At 38.1% G+C, this 16,954-nt stretch overlaps 1 protein-coding gene across 1 annotated transcript in view; it reads right to left on the minus strand.

Annotated features, from left to right (window-relative positions):
• Window positions 1-3,499: 3,499 nt before the first annotated feature.
• The window catches only part of LOC126248682 (facilitated trehalose transporter Tret1-2 homolog), a 308,477-nt gene continuing 295,022 nt past the window's right edge, over window positions 3,500-16,954 (minus strand). Inside the window, exon 9 of the mRNA XM_049949949.1 lies at window positions 3,500-3,930. Coding sequence (XP_049805906.1) covers window positions 3,539-3,930 — 392 coding nt within the window. The 3' untranslated portion in view covers window positions 3,500-3,538. The remainder of the gene's footprint in view (window positions 3,931-16,954) is intronic.

The following is a 16,954-nucleotide window of genomic DNA, read 5'->3' on the forward strand; positions in this document are numbered from 1 at the left end:
AGTTTATTGTAAATCTTACTCCTCTTGAATTTTCTGAAATGACTTTATCATCGACAACAGTTGTGACAACAAAGGAGGGAGGGGTAGATGACAATATACACCTTTGGCTTTTTCCAATACTTTGTAGGATGTAAAGGAGACTTCCCAGGGCTGCAGAATATTACCTTTCTATCAAAATTCCCTTTTCACAGATGAATTAAGAGTCAAAATACAGTGGTATGTGCCTTATGATATTTATACATACTATGCATAAATTAAGCAGATTCAGATGTATGTAGGCTGCAGTAGGTACTGGGAGATGACGAAGCCTGCACAGGATAGAGTAGCATGGAGAGCTGCATCAAACCAGTCTCAGGACTGAAGATCACAACAACAACAATATGTATAAATTGTTGTACAAAAATCTCAAAGCAGAGTGTGTTGATTCTGACATGGTCCTAAAAACTAATAAAACTAATGTTTAAATGACATGTATGTTTTTTAATTTTCATTATTGATACATTCTTTATTTTGTGTATTCTTTTTGTGTTATAAAACTAATGTACTGCAGATATAAGAAAGAATCTTCAGTTGATAAACATTTTTCATTTTATGTGGGAGAAACAAAAGGTGACAAAGAGTGAATTAACTAAAAAATAATTGATACAGAACGTTATTCATTTATATGTAAAAGTTTGACCTGAATTTTGTACTGCAATGTTAAAAAAAAAATTCTGTGATACATGTTTCTACAAAAAATTCGAACTTAATAAAACTCCTTTTTGAAACTAACTCTAATCAAGATGGGTGCTTGCAGCACAGAACCACTGATCTGTGTTCTATGAATATTATGACTAGTTTCAATTCCACATCTACTTTCTTTCATTTTCCATCAGTAGAAGACTGTTTTGGTTATGTGGAGAGTATTTTTCATGTATACTGCACCTTCAGGAAAAACTTAACAAATTTGTTGTATGGTAAATCATTGTAGTACTTAAAAACTGAAAATAAAACATTCTGCATGCAGTTAAAATATTACAGCCATCAAACTGAAAAAAAAACTTCAGATCGAAGTACACTTCATATATTACACTTTCTTGATGAATCATCTAGCTCTCTATTTGCAACATAATAGTAACTCTTATATTTGAGTAGCTCAGATGCAAAAGTTGCATTTTTTGTCAATTTTGAGTTCGACACACTGCTGTATAGATTTTTTCAGCACCTACACAATAGCTTTCAGGGTGCAATACCCATTATAAACTGTTGAAAATGGCTGTAGAAAATGATGTTCAGTTGCAGAAGTGACTAACTCCACATTTTCTTTGGGTGCAAAGCTTGGTAAATGTCCAATTTCATTTCCTAGATATTTTTGTAACTGTTTTAACTAAGATGCAACTTCCTATCAATTTCTTCATTTTCTAAGATTTTGCTGATGTTTCACTAAGATGCAATTTGGAGTTTATTTTATTCCCTACAGTATCTTGTGATGTCAAAAGCATGAGTGTGTTTAAAAAAAATAAAAACCTAATGTTGAACATCCATTTTGGTTCTTTTTTTAAGTTAAATAAATCAGTTTTTCCTGGTAAAATATTGTCACTTTATGTGCCAGTTTTGCAGAATTTTCAGCTTTCTCTTTGAAATAAAACATATTCTGTTTGCATTCACAATAATTAAATTCCATCCTCCTAACATTCCTTACATATCGCTGAATAGCGTGTTTTATAACTGAATGTTTGTTTCATAACTGGACTGATACATTTGCAAAGCCTGCTACCTGCATAAATCTGGTACAAAAACCACTAAGCCAATATTTCACTGAAGATTTAAAAAAAAAAGAAACAAAGTCTTTAGTTTTAATAGTTTGGATGGGAAGGGGTTTTCAGAAATATTTGAGTTTCACTTATGGTGCAGTTAGCGGATTTTGCATCAAGGCTACTGATTTGTTGTTTTGTATGATTTGCAAGTAAGGTGTATACTGAAAGATAACACAGTAAATATTGATTGTGTAATCATTACATGAGATCAATATAGGGCATGTGAACTTAACTATGTTATTTTTCAGTAATGATAATCAGGTATTTTAATATGATGTTAAATTTTGAATTTGTACATTTATTCTAAATTAGTGCATATCATAATTTGGCAATATCTTACATAAATAAAATCCTCACCCTTTCATTTCCATGGTGAGTAATTAGATCACATTTGAGGTGATGTTAATTGCATTCGAAGACACCAGTCATTATAAAAGGTTGCACAAATTTCATCTCAAAATTTTTGTCTGTTCACCAAAATTGTACTATAATTAAAACTGTTTTCCTGTATATAATTCAATAAAACCACGATACTGAATTAAAATTAATGTGTACCTGGAAAATTACCTGGTCTTTCTGAAACAGAAGCAGACTGTGAGCTGCCTCCTCATTTAATCCACTCTCCTTCCTTTATTCCTGAACTCATTTGTAGTACAGTCACTATCACTTTCAATACACTCTTATCACAATCACCTATACTGCACAGTGTGTATTAAACAAAAGATATAATGGTTGAGAAGCAGACTGTGAGCTGCCTCCTCATTTAATCCACTCTCCTTCCTTTATTCCTGAACTCATTTGTAGTACAGTCACTATCACTTTCAATACACTTATCACAATCACCTATACTGCACAGTGTGTATTAAACAAAAGATATAATGGTTGAAGGAAGACAAGCCAAACTTTCACTAGTAATACTGAACTGTAAATTGGTTCCACACACTCCAAATATCAAGCATAATGCCACTCCTGCATTCTAGAAATGAAACAAAAATATCAGTGGAACAATTAGATTTTATGTTTAGACGGACATGATAACAACTTCAGTTAGAGCTTCTCAACAGTGTTATTATAGTTAATTTTATTTTACTCTCTTGTATTCTTTGTTTATCAGACTGGTTCTGATACTTCACACAAGCCTCTCTTTCAGGCTTTAGATCATTGACAATAATTATTGTTACTTTGTATTATCAGAAGTATTTATAAGCATTCCTCTTCCTTGGGTGGTAACAGCCTTTCATTATAATTCTAATAAAGTAGAAAATATGCTGAAATTTTCCAGAGAGCTCTATGAAATACTGTAATTATATAATTAAAAAGTAAGAAGACTAAAAGTCTTTTGAGTAATGTCATCAAAGGCTGCAGCAATACTGTGAGCAGAAGTTGCACACAATAGGCCATTTTCAGTATGACAATTTCTGTTGTTTTGTTTTCAGCATTCCAAGAAATATTTCATTTCACACTTCCTTTAAGGTATGTTCTTTTAATTCATAATTGATTTATTGGGTAAAGAGAGGTGTATTGGTATGATAATAGGTTGGAATGCAAAATGTATAATTTTTTTCATTTTTTTTTTCATGAAGAATTCTCTTCTCATACTTGTTATCAGTAATTGTATTATTGACATCTTTACTTAGGCAATGCAACTCCTCTGAGTGCTTTCAACATAAATAATACTGGCTTTTTAAATACAAAATACCACAGAAAAATAGAAAGAAATTTGTACTAAGACTTGTTTCTGTTTATAAATTTGGTGCTGCCTCTCTGGCTTGTTTTCTTAGATACCTGCAGTAAAATATGTTTTCTTTAAAGTACTGTTCAATGCTTGACAATGTGACACTATGGGTTTCAGGCAGAAAAATCCACACATGTACTGCTCCTAATAGTGACATGCCAGCAAAGAACCACTGCAACACATGTGCTCCACCAAAATAGTAGAGCATGTCAAAATAGCACTGGATGGCGGCAAACATAGCGAGGTACCCAAATGACATGACAATACCATGCGCAATTCCTCTTATTTCAGTTGGGAAAAGCTCTGCAGTCATGATCCATGGGATGCTCAACAATCCTGACATGCTTGTGCAAACATAGGCCAGCACACAAACTACAGGAATCCAAGTTAAACCTCCTCCTGTAGGAAAAAAGAATAAACAAATGCTAATATGTTCACAAATAATAGTTTACAAATAATAATAATAATAATAATAATAATAATAGTTGTTGTTGTTATTATTCATTTCTTTATAACACTTTATTTTCCTCATTATGTGAAGAGAGTCTTCAGAATCTCATAGCAAGTTGCCTTACTGTACCTCATATGTTCTCAGAAATACTAAATAGTGGGAATGACTGCTTAACTGAAATGTGGTTAAAACAGTACTTCAATCATTCAGAGAATAGTGAATGGTTTAATACTTTTTCTGTATCAATTTCTCATTTGTTATACTATTGCTGAACACAGAAAAGATAATTCTTTGTTCATTATATTATGAGCTTTTAAGTATAAGTGAGTCATTTATTTAGCTTTTTCTGTATCATTTTGTAGTTTGATATATAATTTATTGTGTTCGCAGGAGAGCTTCTGTAAAGTTTGGAAAGTAGGAGATGAGGTACTGGCAGAAGTAAAGCTGTGAGGACGGGGCATGAGTCATGCTTGGGTAGCTCATATGGTAGCGCACTTGCCCGCAAAATCCGGCACACCGTTTTAATCTGCCAGGAAGTTTCATATCAGCACACACTCCACTGCAGAGTGATAATCTCATTCTGGTAATTTATTGTGTGTTTGTGTATTTATGAGGCCCATACTTGTGAATATTAGTGGTGTTGTGTAAATTTACGCTGTCTTTAATATGGGTTGGGACTGTGAATGCTGTGTTTGGATGTGAGCTGCGATGGAGACCCTCCTCTCACAGCTTCAGGCAGTTCTGGCTTCAGCAAAACAGCTTGAAGCTGTGGCCAGTGTGCATCACTGTGGGGTTCAAAGGGATGTCCAGCACATCCCATATGTCCTCTGATTGTTTCATTGCTGTTGTTGGCCCAGTTACTGTCCACACGGATGTTAACCTCTCACCTGCAGTTGAATGACAGGTCGTTTTGCAGTGTGGCAATTGGCGGAAGACTTCCAGGGAGACTGATGAAAAGTCCTCCCTGGTTAGTCTGATGAAAATATTTCAGGCACTGTCTGTGGATGATAATGATCCTGAGCCAACTGCAGTTGCTTGCCCAGTTTCAGAGGAAGCCTCTTGCTGTGCAGGGTCAGGGTATTCACAGCCGGTGAGATTATCAGTGTTTAGGAGCTCTAATATTAAGTGTGTATTGGAGTCTCTAGGGGATATGGCTGCAGAGGCAGTACAGAATTTGTTAATGGTACTGATAGCTGGCTAAAGCCAGAGACAAGTTCAGCCAAAAATTTTACCAAGGACTTAACCTTATATGGAAAAGATAGACAAAATTCAGTCAATGGTAGTGAGTGTGTTACTGTTAGAAGCAGTTTATCTTATAGTGAAATTGAAGTAGACAGTTACTGCGAGTTAGGATACATTGATGTTATACCCACCAATTGAAACAAATTTATAATTGGTTCCTTTAAGTGACCCATGGTTCAGATGATATAGTTTCTGAAAGTTTCAAGGAATATTTGAGTCTCATTTAGAATAGGTATGCAACTCATACAGTTGTAGCTGGTGAGGACTACAGTCTGCCCTTGATATGTTTATGAAAACACATGTTTAAATTGTGCAAAGGACATCATAACACTTTAAGTAGTTATGGTCAAAGACCATTTTCCCACTCATTTTGTACGCATGTCATGGATACAGGAAAATTTCCAGTGAAAATGATGTTTGATAATTTTTGTAAAAGTACAAGCAATGCCTACAGATATCTGTTAACAGCAAGAGTTAAATATATATGCATAAAACACAATATCAACATATAATATTTATAAATAATATTTAGTTATGCAGAGATGCATGGAGTGTAAATTAAAGGCATACACAAATTTAAACAACAAAGACTCATGAATAATCATTAGCATATTTAAGGGGAAATGCCTACTCCAGTGTGCAGGAGCACTCAAGGGGCAACACACAGCAACCTTCTAGATTTAGGAGACATAACTGGAAGGGACATCATAGACATAACTGGAAGGGTCATCATGGTTATGTGATTGGAAGTGTCACCATCTTGGATTTGTAGGGTATATAACAAGCCTTGATGGCCACAATTGATCATTAATCTTTGATAGTGGATAGTGTCAACATGGCTTCCTCCAATGTACTAAGCATCCCTCAATTATTATGGAAGAAAATGAGACCAGTGATGCATGTGATAAATTCTTCAAGCTCATCTCTGCAAGATATGGCATAGAGATGAAGCTACCATTTCTCCTACACGAGAATGGCATTTTGACAGCAAGAGGCACATCACAAAGAATTGGTAAGGAAGCACTAAAAACCATTCTGAGAAAATATAAAAATTCTGTGGTTGTACCACATAAAGTCGAACTGACGGACATTAAAATAGCTGTACAAACAGATGGGCTATCTGGGATACTGAATCACCTAACATCAAACCATAGCTTTTGTGTGTAAGTACATTACCAAGGGACAGCAGTAGGACTGTGAGCAATGGTTGGAACATGGAGTTTAATGTGCATCAACTCCAATTCTAGGATAAAGATATTATGTTCAAATGCAAACCCAGGAGTGAACAACGATAGTGGTTACCATCTTATTGATTTTATGAAGTGCCCTGGTATAATCTACAACAAAATTTTATGTCTTCCTTGGCTAAAGAAGACAAAATTACCAGACTGCAAACTATGATTTATAACTATAGACTGGATGGTGTGTTTGATCCTGTGGAAGACTATCTAAGTATTTCAAATGCCAATGAAAAATATGAATGATACACTCCACTGTACTCTGTGCCAATCACTTCTATGTTACAAACTATTCGAGAACTTAAAGAACTGTTGCTGCATTAACAGTATTTCTCAATTTGCCTGCATGATAGGTGACTGGGGTACAAGTAAACTTTCCAGACAATCCAAAATAAGAAAGATGGTAAACTATGTTCTATCTGCATGTAATTTTAATTATTTACCTGTGAACTATGTGGAAACTAACACAGATTCCCATAAATATTACCTGAGTATTATATATAAGTGTATATTTTTCTCACAATACTGTCAATATTGATATTGCTGAACTAAGACTGGTCGTGTGCTAATACAGAAATTGAGCACCATAATTTAGAACTACAGAAACTATGTAAAAAACTAAATCATGGGTGCTTGCTAGACATTAGCAAACTGAAACATGTAGAACATACCAGAAATGGAAAGCTCAAGTTAGTGAACCAGATAACGGAAATTTGTAAGGAGCTGCATAAAACCACAGACCCAATCATCTTAGATTATAATCAACAAGTTGTTTTTAGTCTCAATTTCAAGCAACATGATTTTACTGAACTGAACCACCTGGATTGGAATGAACCCTGTTCACGTGCTGAAGAAACTGACTTGGAATTGAGTAAATTGTTATTACAGTGCAGTGTTACAAACTTGTGTAATAATTCGACTGATTCAGAATACCATGTCACAATGTGTTGTAAAATATCAATGCCCTTTAGGATAATGCATCTAAATGTGCAGTATCTTACGAATCAACTCAATTTACTGCAAGTATTTGTGGATGAGAATTCATCACACCTGTTAGTAATTACAGAACATAGACTAAAAGACAATTAAATTGAGTATTACAAATTAGATGGTTATATGTTAGCAGATAGTTACTGCAGGCAACAACACAAAGGGGATGGGGTGGCAATATTTGTAAATGAACATCTTCCATTTAAGAAAATCTCATTTGTTGAACAATACTGCAAAGAAGGAACAATTGAAATGGCTGGTGTTGTGGTCCACATAAACACTCATTCAAGCTGGTTAGCTAAACATAAAGTTATTGGTATGTACCACCCACCAAATACAGATGTGTTGTACTGCCTTGATAGACTTAACAGGCCAATTAGACAAACAGGCCCCACTGACCTTAGCATAGTTGGAGACTTAAATATTGATGAAAACTCCTGCAGTATAACCTATTTGAAAATAATAGATATATTAAACTCATATAATCTCACAAATATAGTGAACTGTGACATTAGATTAACAGAGTCAAGCTCCAGTAAGATAGATTATGTAATAGTCGACAAAAATGTAAAAATAGTGTTAACTTTCAAAGTGTTGGTTTTCATTACTCAGATCACTATTGTCAGATGTTAGAATATTTAAGGTTTGGTGTAAGAACAGCAACTAAGATAATTGAGAAGAAGTGGATCCAAAAAAAAAAATGGTTCAAATGGCTCTGAGCACTATGGGACTTAACATCTGTGGTCATCAGTCCCCTAGAACTTAGAACTACTTAAACCTAACTAACCTAATGACATCGCACACATCCATGCCTGAGGCAGGATTCGAATCTCCGACCGTAGCAGTCTCGCGGTTCCGGACTGCGCGCCTAGAACCGCTAGACCACCGCAGCCGGCTGTGGATCCTGAAGAGCATGAACACCAGTGCCTTCAAAACTATGTTAGCTGAGAAGAAATGGGTAACTATTTACCAACCTAAAGGGTCAGAAAACAAATGGGAAAATTTTTATAGGACATTGCTGAAGCATTTTGACTGCTGCTGCCCTCTCAAAGAAATAACCGGGGTATGAACCAACTCTAGTCTTGAAAGTAATACTAGGCTGAAACTTACACCTAGGCCGATTAATTTAAGGCAGAATATATATCATCTTGACTATTTATGTAAGGAAATAAAGCTACACATATGTAAGGAAAAGTAAAATCAAGCCAAAAAACAGTTTTAAGACAGACCTTTTACACTTGAGGAAACCGATAAAGCAATAGAGTATTCAGCCAACATAGGAAAGGCATCCTGGAAACTAATCAATAATCATCATAAAACCACCAGCAAGGGACAGAGTGAACCAATTACCATTAGACACAAGGGCCATCTACTGAAAGATCCAAATGAAGTATGTAATTTATTCAATAAGCATTTTATCTCTCCTTTTGAACCAACCAGCCCCTATTATAGATCTACAGGCTGGTGCACCAAATGATGTCACGGATGGTATAGAGCTGGAATTTGTGGAGGTGAATCAACAAGAAATATTTAACACAGTACAAAAGCTAAAGAATAAGCAATCATCTGGATGGGATGGTATCTCAAGTGTGGTGTCAAAGAAATGTGCCAATGAAATAACTAAACCCCTTACCTATCTTATCAACTGTAGTATTAATGAAAATGTATACCCAAATGCCTTAAAAATAAGTTTAATGCAGCCAGTCCATAAGAAGGGAAGTAAAGAAGAAGTTTCAAATTGTAGACCAATATCATTCATGCCTACCTTCAGTAAAATATTTGAAACAGTTATCCTATCACAACTCACATTTTTCTAAAGACACAAAATGCTTACTAAATCACAGCGTGGGTTTAGGAAAGAGCTAAGCACAGCCACTGCTGTTACCAGTTTCTTCCATGAAGTGTATAGCAATATACAATGGGGTATGCACACAGCCAGAATATTCTTTGACCTGAGCAAAGCTTTAGGCTCTGTAAACCCTCTGTAAACCATGAGCTTCTCTTAAAAAACTGTGGGCGTACAATATCAGTGAGGCATCAATGAAACTTCTATCCACCTATCTGGTGAATCGGAGACAGAGTACCAAACTTACACATAAAATTGACAATAAGTTCTTAACTATTAAATCCACAAGTGAAACAGTGACACAGTGAGACCCTCAAGGCTCAATTTTTGGACCTTTCCTCTTTTTAGCATATATTAATGACATTGTACACCCCATTAAATTGCACATTGTAAATTATGCTGATGACACCTCAGTTTTATTTCATAGTAAAGATTGTGAGGAACTTAAATTTTCAGCAAGTAATGGGATACTAGAATTAAGTTCAAATTTTCATGCACAAGAATTAAGGATCAATGTAAATAAATCCTAGATGCTAAAATTTACAACTGACAGCTCACACCACTCATGTGTAAATGAGATATGCAGTATAGTGGCAGAGGAAGTAAATGCAACATGTTGGTGCTACATGGGTACCCTTATATCTAGTGGTACATATTCCAATAACTATGGGAGCATACTTGTTAGGATACGTGTGGCTATTTATAGACCAATAAATGAAGCTAGGACCAATGATGTGATCCTTGAGAAGCTGGTGCAATACCTTTACAATTCAAGGACATTGCTTAGGCACTTCTCTCAGCCATCAAGGATAATCAACTGACCAGTAGCCGAGATATTGATTTCCTCATGGTTTTTAAACGATGCTTCATCCAGAAATAAACTCTTACATATAAATTTTCGTAGATACCATCCTGACATCTGTAACTGGTTTTGAAAGTCATTGCCATGAAGCTATTAATGGAGTGAAAGTAAGAAGGGTTAAATGTGTTTGAATGGGGTAGTCACTGAACACTCCTTTGGCTAATCCTACTCGCACATACAAGATGTCTTGCAGAGACATATGGCTTATGCATTGCCACTGCTAAAATGTTAGTTGCATTTATATCCTCAGTTAATGTTCTATTTTGTTTCCAGTTTCTCAAAATTATTTTATAATGTTTGCAACACAGCTTGAGAGGGCCTGGCACAATCATGGTACCGTTCAGGATACAGCCGTATTCCTGCTCTAACAGTTTGGTGAGACTTTCCATAAATGAAAACTATATCCACCTTTTCAACTTTCATGTACATTGTTAAAATCTGAGTAGCTTTGCAACAAACTGATTCTTACAACAGTAGACAGACTGATGAGCTTTAAATGTACAGCTAAACACATGAACTTTGGCTGTGCAATGTATTTGCTTACATCTGGTACAGTAGGCCAGAAATTTGTGGGACCTTTTGGGCTGATGGTGGGGCAGTGGTTTGCTTTGCTGTTGCCTTGTTACTGTTAGACCAAGTTCCACTCATTGCTCGAACAGTCCATGGGTGTACTGCCAGTCCATAGTGTCCAATGGGCAAAATATTTTGGCGATCAGACATGTCACCATCATTAGGTGCACTGATGAACTGAGCTCCTGTAGACAGGCATCCATCTTAAATCCCCTCTCCTCGTGAGGCGTTCTCTCCGTGGTCCATGCCCGCGTGTCAGCGGTTGCTGAGACGCTGGCGTCGGCGTCTGTGGTGGCGTCGGTGTAATTGCCTCGTCTGTCCTAGTCACCCATTCGTTTCCTATGCTGAGCATCTTTTCAATTAGACTCAATGCTGGTTCCCATGCCCTGCTGAGGTTGTAGCTGCAGTCTTGATTGTTGAGTCCATTCCTGGTAAGAATTTCGATAGACTCTCTAACGGTGCTGTCCCAGTATTTAGATGTCTGTGCCAATACCTTGGTATGTTGGTAGTCCATTTCATGATTTTCAGACAAACAGTGCTCTGAGACCGCCGACTTGTTGGGGTACCCAAGTCGAGTGTGCCCCTGATGTTCTCTGCAATGATCTTCGGTGGTGCACACTGTTTGTCCAATACAAGTCTTCCCACATTGACACGGAATCTGGCATACGCCAGCCTTCTGCAAACCGAGATTGTCTTTGACACTTCCCAATAATGCTCGTGTCTTATGTGGTGGGTAAAAGACAGTTCCTACTCGATGTTTCCTCAATATTCATCCTATTTTCCCCGATAGTGTGACAGTATATGGTATATAGGCAGTGGCTATCTCTTTCTCTGTGACTTCTTCCATTTCCACACGCTGTACTGTAGAAGTGGGGTGGAGAGCACGTCTGATCTGCCATTCCAAGTACCTGTTTTTCCGGAATACGGTTCTGAGGTGTTCCAGCTCTTGGAGCAGACTCTCTGCGTCAGAGATGGTGCGCACTCTGTACACCAGTGTTTTTTAGCACCCCATTCCTCTGCACAGGGTGGTGGCAGCTATCCACATGCAAATACAGGTGGATGTGCATTATCTTCCTGTATAACCCGTGGCCCAGGGTACCATCCGCTCTTCTTTTGACCAAGATGTCCAGGAATGGTAATCCTCATTCTGCTTTGGTCTCCATAGTGAATTTTATGTTCACATGTATGGCGTTCAGGTGTGTAAGGAAGTTTAGGAGCTTGTCCCTTCCATGGGGCCAGATCATGAACGTGTCATCCACATAACGTAGAAAACAAGTAGGTTTCCATTTGGATGACGCCAAAGCTTCCTCCTCGAAGTGCTCCATATAGAAATTCATGACCATCAGCAAGAGTGGGCTCCCCACTGCAACTCCTTCTGTTTGTTCATAGTATTCTCCATTAAAGAGAAAATATGTGGGGGTCATAACATGCTTGAAAAGGTGAGTCATCTTCTCGTCAAATTTCTATGCAACAAGCTCAACTGACTCTCAAAGAGGCACCCAGGTGAATAATGAAACAACGCCAAAACTCACCGGGATATCTGAGTCTTTCAGCTTGAAGTTGTCGAGACGTTTTATGAAACCCACAGACTTATGAATGTGATGAGGGTATTTACCCACATAAGGGCTTAGTAATTCTGCCACGTACTTGGCCTGCAAATATGTAGGTGCCCTAATGTTGCTGACAATTGGGCGTAATGGCATCCCTTCTTTGTGGACTTTAGGGAGCCCATAAAGTCTTGGTAATACAGGTCCTTGAGGTGTCAATTTGCGGCCTTGAGAAGAGCTCTATTCTTGTTCTCCACCTTCTTTGTGGGGTCAGCGTTGATCTTCCTGTAAGATACGTCACATAGCAGGCTCTGCATCTTCTCAATGCAGTCCTTATGGGAAAGAACGACTGTAGCATTGACTTTGTCAGCCGGTAAGAGAACAAAATGTCTGATCGCCGAAATATTGTGCCCGTTGGACACTAAGGACTGGCAGTTCACCCATGGACTGTTCGAGCAAGAAATACACTGAGAGAAACTGCAGACTCAAGTTCCACTTATGTTCACTCACTGACATCCTGTTTGTAAACTAGCATGTATCTTAGCAAAAACTGCACCTTGATATGTTTACCCATTCTGGATATTCACTTTTGGCCATGAAAACTGAAACACCTGGAAAGATAGCTAATAATAAAATTTTAATTATTATGCTTGTATAGTGTAGCAGGCAGAGTACGCAATTAATATTGTAGGTGATTTCAGGGAATACAGCATGCCATAGAGTCAACATGAACTTGGATGATATTATAAATTTGGGGACATCATTCCATGCTGTTCCAACTCTATGCTAAAGTTTCTCAATATCGGTGGATGGTGAGTGGTGGGAGGCTAGTCTATTGGTTACCTGGGACCAGATGTTTCAGTAGGTGAGGCATTAGGAGAAATTGCTGGCTAGTCAGGTTAGGTAAGGGCAGTATGAGCAACATTCCATCTTGCATTACCTCATTGAAGGATACCTCCAAGTTAGGGCACAGTAATCAGCCTTAAACATATCAGAAATGTAATAGATGACAATGATGTGAACCCAATGGTACCCCCATACAATCATGCCATGTGCTGAGCTTATATGTTGAGTAATCCAGTCAGGCAATGTTTGTTCTCCTCTGAGCCTGCACACATGTATTCAACCATCATAAGACTGTACGCAGAACTGGGACTAGTCTCAAAACACTTAGTGGTACCACCCTTGTGCCCATTGTTGTCACTGAGCACACTTTTGTTAATATGCCTCTCTCTGCTGCTGCTTCAGAGGAAACTGCAACAATGGCTACTGTGATGAAATTCTATGATGTTTCAGATGTGCTCACACTGTCCATGTAGATATCTGTCTTGTTACGAACAGGCCTATTTCCTGACTCACAGTATGTGATGGGTCTGCACGATCCTGTGGAGCCGCGCAAACAGTATGTGTATCCTCTCATGCACTAAGCACATAGAGCAATTTAGATCTTGCAGCCGGCCGGTGTGGCCGTGTGGTTCTAGGCGCTTCAGTCTGGAACCGCGTGACCGCTATGGTCACAGGTTTGAATCCAGCCTTGGGCATGGGTGTGTCATGTCCTAAGGTTAGTTAGGTTTAAGTAGTTATAAGTTCTAAGGGACTGATGACCACAGATGTTAAGTCCCATAGTGCTCAGAGCCATTGGAACCATTTTTTTAGATCTTGCACGGCATTGATTATCGTCCTCCTCAAGCTATAGATTCCATATTTGTGTGACACTGATGGGCTTCCAACCACTGAAAAGCATAATGTGATCTTCTGACAAACAACAAATATTCAAATTGGACTTCTGAACGACAAATCAACACAATATTTCCTTATATACAGAATCTACTTGGCACTACTCTTACTCATTTTGTGCAGTTGCCCTGAAATGCTAATTATTTGCATATGCAAGCTCAAAGTACACTTCGTGCCTGTTTGATATTCCCTACAAGCCACCTTCTTGATGTTGCAAGTTTAGTGGCCAGAAGTCCATCTGGGATGGCTTGTCTTAGCTTCCTCACCCAGTACACTCAGTTTTGAATTGGACTTCAAATGCAGTTTACATTTATCACAGATATATTTTTCTCCATTATTTATAGCAATCCATCTGCATCAGTGTCAGTTTAAACTGATATTTAATTTAGCAATACTAAGCATCTTCACCTTGCCCGAAGTTTAGTAATACACTGAATATACTGGAGTCTGAAAATGTTGAGCAAACATTTGTACACTTCACAACTGTTTTTAATGGAAGGAGAAACTCCTTTCTTATAAGGCAGTGCATAACCAATTATAATTCTACTGAAAAACCATTACTTTTCAGACATCATCATCTTAATAATTTACTATGTCATCACTAGACATCAGTGTCCACAGTGAGTTCAAAGGCCCCACAACTAGAGCCATCACGACGCTAGTGCTGCATCAACACTGCTGACAGCAGGTATGACACTACAGCACTGCCCTCTGGAACCAAGGGGAGAGGCTGCAGTGTGATGCAATACATGCAGTGTGCTGCAATGCAGAATGTAAGATGTTGAAGAAGACACACCACAAGGAACCTGGAGACACCACTGAACAAGTGGGCTGGATTGACTTCACCACATGCCTGGACAGCTGTGGTTGAGTTGGCAGCCATTAAGAAGACTGTGCTGGCCACGCTATTGTAGTATGGTACTTCTGGTGTGATTTGCTATAGAGATGTCTGTCCTGCCTGGTCTGGAAAGACATGAGAGAATGTTGAGCACCACAGAAGACTGCATATTGGAGGGAATCAGGCAAGCAAGCCAGCAGAATGGATTTTACAGTATGCCTGGGAAGCCACTGTACACTTGGTGGTCAATAAGAAGAGTGTGCTGGGCAAGCAGTGGAGTTATGGCACAACTGGCTCTGTTTTCTATAAGGCTGTTTGTCCTGTCTGTTCCTGGAAAGCACAACTTGGGGTAGTGTCTTGAGCTATACGAGTGTTTGAGTCATACAGTGCTTCCCTAAATTCTTTGTGCATATTAATTATCTCACCAGTATAATTGGTTGTTTGTTCACAGGAGAGAGCAGATTATTTCTGTATACATATAGTTCTATTCAGTGGTAGAGCGATCAGTGCTATTGTGTGCATGCTCAGTCCTGTTATGAAATTACTCCTATTCCTGAGTATGGCATTTTGTTTATAGAGTGCAGTTGTGTTGTAGTACTCAGTGAACAACTTATGTTACAGTACCTGTTGGCAGCTCAAATGAGGATGTATAATTGAAACCAGACTTGGCATAGTTTCTGCTAGGGCACTTGGTATCAATCTGATTTCCTCTTGCAATGATTGTGTTCAAAACCTTGCTTCTTCTGATTAACGTTGTTGTCACAAACCTGCCTTAAGTAGAAAGTCTAAATTATTTGTTGTGTTTTCAAATTGCTTTGATATGGGTTATGTCTGGTAACTTCATCAGTAATTTATAACTGTCTTGTTGGCCAGGTTGTGTGTGCCACTTGAAAGAGCTTTAATGTGATCACCATCTTAGGAAGCTTGTATGTAGTGCTCTGGCATAGGTACAATGGTTTGTTTTGAGTCTGTTATGCATTTTAGTATTTTTTATAAATTGTACTTATTTTGGCAGGTGGCTCTATGTACTTCCATTATTCCACTTGTTTTAGCATGATGTGTCTACCCTTGGGTTCTGTTACCTGTTTTTGTATCTTTCAATGTTTATTTTAACACCCTGGAATTTTTGTCTGATTTAGATGCTACCACTCTGTTAATACTATTGAATGTTACAACTCTATTAGAATGGTGGAACCTCACTGAAAAATTGTTTTTGACTTTCTGTTGTTGAAAATTTTGAAGAGTATGGATCACTCATGGCTCCAACCCAGTCCTCCCACTCCATATAATGTCACATTTTGGTGGCAGAGCATGGTCATGGACATGGAGAGCTGTGAGTGATAGGTAGAACTAGTTTATAACATATTTTGATGTAATGGTTTCGGTGCCCCACCAAGACAGATACTATGGTTTGGTGGTCTGTCTCAGTGTTTCCACAATGAAGGTGACTGGGGTGGACCTGTATGAGGACAAGTGGTATATTACTTCAAAAAAAAAAAAAAAAAAAACTGCTTTTGCTCAGTGGACCACCCCACCAGACATGCATCTGGTAAATGCGCCATCTCCCATACATAGTCGTTCATATTATAGTTATCTTCAGTTGTCACATCATTACATTCTATGGTTTGAGTAGTGTCAATGGAGTAGAAAAGTGTTAGGGATCTTGAAGCTTATTGGTTGTTGCTACTGGTGGTCTCTGGCCAATCAGGCTATGTAGGAGATATTCACTAATGTACATTGCTGTTGTCAGTTCATTTCATGGTTAGAGATGGAGAACCACTTTTCTTGGGGTTGTATGGATGCATGTGTGCTTCTTTGTTGGTTGTTCCCCACTATCACAGTTAGGGAACCGATGGATATCAATGTCTGAGTCAAATCATCACTATCTGTAGGCCATGTTGAAGGGAGAAGGAGATCATTTCATGTGGGTTTGCACAGATGCATCTTGTTAGTTAAGCCTTGCTAATGAAAATCGTTTTGACTGTCTTTTGGCCAGGCTGAAGGGGAGTGACCTATGTACATTCAGTTGCATAGAGGCATGCATGTGATTTGTTGGTCAAATCCTACCAAGGGGGACTGTGGTATTTTAGGCTAAGAGGGAA

This window comes from Schistocerca nitens, chromosome 3 (genome assembly GCF_023898315.1).
Source record: "Schistocerca nitens isolate TAMUIC-IGC-003100 chromosome 3, iqSchNite1.1, whole genome shotgun sequence".
In the NCBI taxonomy this organism is placed as follows: Eukaryota; Metazoa; Arthropoda; class Insecta; order Orthoptera; family Acrididae; genus Schistocerca; species Schistocerca nitens.